Source organism: Bombina bombina, chromosome 2 (genome assembly GCF_027579735.1).
Source record: "Bombina bombina isolate aBomBom1 chromosome 2, aBomBom1.pri, whole genome shotgun sequence".
In the NCBI taxonomy this organism is placed as follows: domain Eukaryota; kingdom Metazoa; phylum Chordata; class Amphibia; order Anura; family Bombinatoridae; genus Bombina; species Bombina bombina.
In genome coordinates this window covers 126,260,203-126,267,343 of record NC_069500.1, presented here as the reverse complement: position 1 = coordinate 126,267,343, position 7,141 = coordinate 126,260,203, and the positions used below count along the sequence as shown (strand labels likewise).

At 35.9% G+C, this 7,141-nt stretch overlaps 1 protein-coding gene across 1 annotated transcript in view; it reads right to left on the bottom strand.

The window, feature by feature from the left end:
* Positions 1-4,713: 4,713 nt before the first annotated feature.
* NNT (nicotinamide nucleotide transhydrogenase) overlaps positions 4,714-7,141 on the bottom strand; it is a 441,005-nt gene continuing 438,577 nt past the window's right edge. The window contains exon 22 of the mRNA XM_053701258.1: positions 4,714-7,127. Coding sequence (XP_053557233.1) covers positions 6,978-7,127 — 150 coding nt within the window. The 3' untranslated portion in view covers positions 4,714-6,977. The remainder of the gene's footprint in view (positions 7,128-7,141) is intronic.

Sequence of the window (7,141 nt, the reverse complement as noted above, 5' to 3'; positions counted from 1 at the left end):
GAGCAAGTACCAAGATATCGTCCAAATAAGGAAATACCACAATACCCTGTTCTCTGATTACAGACAGAAGGGCACCGAGAACCTTTGTAAAAATTCTTGGAGCTGTTGCTAGGCCAAACGGCAGAGCCACAAACTGGTAATGCTTGTCTAGGAAAGAGAATCTCAGAAACTAATAGTGATCTGGATGAATCGGAATATGCAGATATGCATCCTGTAAATCTATTGTGGACATATAATGCCCTTGCTGAACAAAAGGCAGGATAGTCCTTATAGTTACCATTTTGAATGTTGGTATCCTTACATAACGATTCAATATTTTTAGATCCAGAACTGGTCTGAAGGAATTCTCCTTCTTTGGTAAAATGAAGAGATTTCAATAAAACCCCAGCCCATGTTCCAGAACTGGAACTGGCATAATTACTCCAGCCAACTCTAGATCTGAAACACATTTCAGAAATGCTTGAGCTTTCGCTGGATTTACTGGGACACAGGAAAGAAAAAATCTCTTTGCAGGAGGCCTTATCTTGAAGCCAATTCTGTACCCTTCTGAAACAATGTTCTGAATCCAAAGATTGTGAATTGAATTGATCCAAATTTCTTTGAAAAATCGTAATCTGCCCCCTACCAGCTGGGCTGGAATGAGGGCCGCACCTTCATGTGGACTTGGAAGCTGACTCTGGCTTTCTAAAAGGCTTGGATTTATTCCAGACTGGAGATGGTTTCCAAACTGATACCGCTCCTGTGGGTGAAGGATCAGGCTTTTGTTCCTTATTGTGACGAAAGGAACGAAAACGATTATTAGACCTAAATTTACCTTTAGATTTTTTATCTTGTGGTAAAAAAGTTCCTTTCCCTCCAGTAACAGTTGAGATAATAGAATCCAACTGAGAACCAAATAATTTATTACCCTGGAAAGAAAGGGAAAGCAAAGTTGACTTAGAAGACATATCAGCATTCCAAGTTTTAAGCCATAAAGCTCTTCTAGCTAAAATAGCTAGACATATACCTGACATCAACTCTAATGATATCAAAGATGGCATCACAAATAAAGTTATTAGCATGTTGAAGAAGATTAACAATGCTATGAGGATTATGATCTGTTACTTGTTGCGCTAAAGCTTCTAACCAAAAAGTTGAAACTGCAGCAACATCCGCTAAAGATATAGCTGGTCTAAGAAGATTACCTGAACATAAGTAAGCTTTTCTTAGAAAGGATTGAATCTTCCTATCTAAAGGATCCTTAAAGGAAGTACTATCGGCCGTAGGAATAGTAGTACGTTTAGCAAGAGTAGAGATAGCCCCATCAACTTTAGGGATTTTGTCCCAAAACTCTAATCTGTCAGATGGCACAGGATATAATTGCTTAAAACGTTTAGAAGGAGTAAATGAATTACCCAAATTATTCCATTCCCTGGAGATTACTTCAGAAATAGCATCAGGGACAGGAAAAACTTCTGGAATAACTACAGGAGATTTAAAAACCTTATTTAAACGTTTAGATTTAGTATCAAGAGGACCAGAATCCTCTATTTCTAATGCAATTAATACTTCTTTATAGAAAGAACGAATAAATTCTCTTATGTTATCAGGAACACTCTGAGTATTAGATGTTGACGGAACAGCAACAGGTAATGTAACAGTACTAAAGGAAATTTTATCTGCATTAACAAGTTTGTTATAACATTTAATACAAACAACAGCTGAAGGAACAGATACCAAAAGTGATACACTTAGCTTTGGTAGCTCCAGCACCGGGCAGCGATTTTCCTGAAGTATCTTCTGACTCAGTTGCAACGTGGAACATCTTGCAATATGTAATAGAAAAAACAACATATAAAGCAAAATTGATCAAATTCCTTAAATGACAGTTTCAGGAATGGGAAAAAAATGCCAGTGAACAAGCTTCTAGCAACCAGAAGCAAAAATCAATGAGACTTAAATAATGTGGAGACAAAAGTGACGCCCATATTTTTTTAGCGCCAAATAAGACGCCCACATTATTTGGCGCCTAAATGCTTTTGGCGCCAAAAATGACGCCACATCCGGAACGCCGACACTTTTGACGCAAAAGAACGTCAAAAAATGACGCAACTTCCGGCGACACGTATGACGCCGGAAACAGAAAAAATGTTTGCGCCAAAAAAGTCATCGCCAAGAATGACGCAATAAAATGAAGCATTTTCAGCCCCCGCGAGCCTAACAGCCCACAGGGAAAAAGTCAAATTTTTTAAGGTAAGAAAAAATGATTGATTCAAATGCATTATCCCAAATATGAAACTGACTGTCTGAAATAAGGAATGTTGAACATCCTGAGTCAAGGCAAATAAATGTTTGAATACATATATTTAGAACTTTATAAAAAAAGTGCCCAACCATAGCTTAGAGTGTCACAGAAAATAAGACTTACTTACCCCAGGACACTCATCTACATGTTGTAGAAAGCCAAACCAGTACTGAAACGAAAATCAGCAGAGGTAATGGTATATATATATATATGAGTATATCGTCAATCTGAAAAGGGAGGTAAGAGATGAATCTCTACGACCAATAACAGAGAACCTATGAAATAGACCCCGTAGAAGGAGATCATTGCATTCAAATAGGCAATACTCTCCTCACATCCCTCTGACATTCACTGCACGCTGAGAGGAAAACCGGGCTCCAACCTGCTGCGGAGCGCATATCAACGTAGAATCTAGCACAAACTTACTTCACCACCTCCATAGGAGGCAAAGTTTGTAAAACTGATTTGTGGGTGTGGTGAGGGGTGTATTTATAGGCATTTTAAGGTTTGGGAAACTTTGCCCCTCCTGGTAGGAATGTATATCCCATACGTCACTAGCTCATGGACTCTTGCTAATTACATGAAAGAAAATGCCAGTAAACAAGCTTCTAGCAACCAGAAGCAATAAATAATGAGACTTAAATAATGTGGAGATAATAGTGACGCCCATATTTTTTAGCGCCAAAAAAGACACCCACATTATTTGGCGCCTAAATGCTTTTGGCGCCAAAAATTACGCCACATCCGGGACGCCGACACTTTTGGCGCAAAAAAAACCGTCAAAAATGATGCAACTTCCGGCGACACGTATGACGCCGGAAACAGAAAAAAAAATTTGCGCCAAAAAAGTCTGCGCCAAGAATGACGCAATAAAATGAAGCATTTTCAGCCCCCGCGAGCCTAACAGCCCACAGGGAAAAAAGTCAAATTTTAAGGTAAGAAAAAAATTTATTCATATGCATTATCCCAAATATGAAACCGACTGTCTGAAATAAGGAATGTTTGAACATCCTGAGTCAAGGCAAATAAATGTTTGAATACATATATTTAGAACTTTATATAAAAGTGCCCAACCATAGCTTAGAGTGTCACAGAAAATAAGACTTACTTACCCCAGGACACTCATCTACATGTAGTAGAAAGCCAAACCAGTACTGAAACGAGAATCAGTAGAGGGAATGGTATATATAAGAGTATATCGTCGATCTGAAAAGGGAGGTAAGAGATGAATCTCTACGACCGATAACAGAGAACCTATGAAATAGACCCCGTAGAAGGAGATCATTGAATTCAAATAGGCAATACTCTCCTCACATCCCTCTGACATTCACTGCATGCTGAGAGGAAAACCGGGCTCCAACCTGCTGCGGAGCGCATATCAACGTAGAATCTAGCACAAACTTACTTCACCACCTCCATAGGAGGCAAAGTTTGTAAAACTGATTTGTGGGTGTGGTGAGGGGTGTATTTATAGGCATTTTGAGGTTTGGGAAACTTTGCCCCTCCTGGTAGGAATGTATATCCCATACATCACTAGCTCATGGACTCTTGCTAATTACATGAAAGAAAATGTAAACTCGCTCCACCCATACTCCCCCCCCCCACAGTGGGTACTATGCCCATTTCTTTAAACCTGAGCGGCTCTTGCCCGCTGTAACCTTTCTTCTCTCTCTCAATATCTGAATTAGTTATATCCCCTTATTGACTTAGACCCCTTGACTGCCCACAAAAGCCCTAAGTCACCTGATGAAAACTTTCCTCCCTACTAAGGAATACCCTGATCTCACACTACAAGTTTATCATGTTATCATCTTTGTCCTCAAAACATGGTTTGTTTAGAACAATTCCTCACAAAATAGGGATATAACTACGTTAATTTACTCCTATAGAATTTCTCATTAAACAAGAAAAGTGAGACCCTTCATATATTCTTCAGAAAATTCCACCACCACATCCAGCAGCTCATATAGAATTATGTATGTGCTAATATGTGATAAGGTCTATTGCATCACTGTAGTAGACTTATTATTTCTTTAATTTGTTTATTCTTTTTACTCACATACACATGTGGAATTGTACCCTTGTATTTACTTTTGTGTGTCTCAATAAAAAACATTTATAAAAAAAATAAATAAAAAAAAATGATATTAATCTTTAGGTTGCATGCATAAGCTGTATTCTAACATGTAAATGTTGCATAAAATTACCCAAGTTATTTTGTTGTTTACACTTCGTTCCATCTTACAGATGCCAAAAATAAATATTTTGAAATCCAAACTATTCCGAAAGCCAAAACTTTTCCGGTCCTGAACAGTTTAGATAAAGAGTTTTGTACCTGTATTGCAGATTTCATTAAGAGAAATAAAATGAAATGCACACGAGACAGATTGACATTGTCACAAAGAAATACTAAGAAAAACAAAAACATCTAAGGATTTAAGTAACGTCTTTAATAGATCTCATTGCGATAGTATATATACAAAACAATGGTAAAATGTACCTCTTTAGTGCTAGATGAGTCTGCAACAACAAGAAGCAGTGCTTGCATCTCCCTTAAGAAGTTAATTGTTCTCATATACCACAATAAATTCCATTAATACATAAGAAAACTTCTAATTGTCTGGTACATAAAGCCAGTGTGAATAAGTCAGTCATTCTGAAACAAACTGGGAAATGGATGGAAAAACAAATGGGCCACTCTGTCGTTCACATAGATTTGCAGGTGACATTAGGGAGACTGATAAATCTAACATAAGGAAATAGCTTAAAAAGAGTAGACCAGATATGTTATTCTATAGCACCTAACTGTACAAAGGAAGTCAGCAGCCTTTACTATATTAACCTATATAAATATAGATCACAATAACCATCTGTGTTACATGGGGTCCTCTGCTAGCTACTGGTGAAAAAATATGAGCTGAGTGTCAAATCCACAGCATCTAACATTTGTTCAAGTCAAGCAGTTTCCTAATGTTACTGTACATCTCACATGGTCACAGAAACTTTATACATAGGATATACAGTATATATATATATATATATATATATATATATATATATATATATATATATATATATATATATATATATATATAGTCCTTAAAATACAGGAGGTAGAGAGGTGAAATCTAATATGCCTCTTTAAAAAAGTCTATAATTCCCTCAAATTAGGTCTGGTCTTAATGAATATTGCTAAGACAGTATGCAGCTAAACAATATATGCCACATGGCTATATTCCTGTATCCAGCAACTATTTTATTAAAGGGACATTACATTAAATTGTATCTCCCCATAAAATGTTTAACAGAGTATATAAAAAAAAAAGTAAATTATATTTCCAGAACTTTACCCTGCAAAATTATGCTTTTTCCACACCACCAAAGTGTTTCAGGTGCATTCTGCAGTGTTTCTAATCCTGTTGAATATGGCTTCAGAACTGCCACAGCCAGTTAAATATAATCAAGTGGGTTTTTAAGGAGTGTACTCCTAAACTGCTCTAGATTTGTAAAATCCTGTAGCAAAACAACTTTTAATGCTTCTAAAACATTAATTTTGTATACATATCTTAAAATGCACTGCTTAACTGTATGCGTGCCATAATAAGAAAGCACTGTACACGATTTTAAGAATTTTAATGTTCCTTGTGGTTCGGTCTTTAAAGGGACAGGAAAGTCAAAATTAAACTTGCATGATTCAGATAAAGCATGTAATTTTAAGACACTTTTAGATTCACTTCTATTTTCAAATGTTCTCCTTTCTATTTGTTTGCATTGTTGAAAAAGAATATGCACCTTTCCTCCACTAGTTGCTGCTATCCTTCAACAAAGGATAACGAGAATAAAGCAAATTTGATAAAAGAAGTATATCTGAAAGTTGTTTAAGATTTATGTTCTATCTAAATCATGAAATCATTTTTTGGCGTTTCCTGTCCCTTTAAGTACCAAAATTTTCACCAAGAAGAGATTGGTTATTTCCTAAAATTGTGACGTAATTAGATATTTTGTTTTGTTTTTTAATTATATACAATTAAATCTCAAAAGGGAATTACTGATGGAACAAAAATTAAAATGCTGTACCCACTGAAGAGAACTTTAATTTAGATATTAATATGGACTATAATGAATGACATTAAACTGGGAGAAGTTTCTATCAAGTGACCAGCCATGTTCGGTTCACTCATGTTCTAAATTTGTTGTAAAACCGCATATTGGAAGACCGGTTTATTAGGTTAAAAAAACCGACAAACAGAAATTCAATAAATATGAAAAGTTTTCCCTCTCAGATCTGCATTTAGAAATTTTCATAACCCAATTTGGGGTATGCACATAGACTAGAAATGCTCAATAAATGTTATGCAATTTCACATAGTTAAGCCACTATGTATTTTATAGACTACAATTTAAACCTGTTTAAAAAAAATTGTATGTAATGCTACTGGGTATAAAGATACAAAATAGTAACCATGTAAAACTCACAAATTGCACCTCGATTTCAGAAGTGTGTTCCTTTAAAACACAAGTGTATAAAATTATCCATAAGAGAAAATCCCATAATTGTTTTGTTTCAGTCCTTTAATTCTTTTCCCATGCTTCAGGTCACAGCTAAGATGTTCAATTAAAAAAAAAAAATCTGTTCTCATCAAAATTTGTTAACACTGGCCAGTAAATAACTTGTATAAAAACAGAGGTGCATCTAGTTCTGCAAAGAATCTCGCACTTTGGCCTGTAGAGAGTCACAGGTCTTCTTAGCGTCTCCTAAAAGCATAGCTGTGTTGGGTTTGTAAAATATGGGGTTGTCCACAGCAGCGTAACCAACACCAAGTGACCTCTTCATTACAATAACCTAAAAGTAAAAAA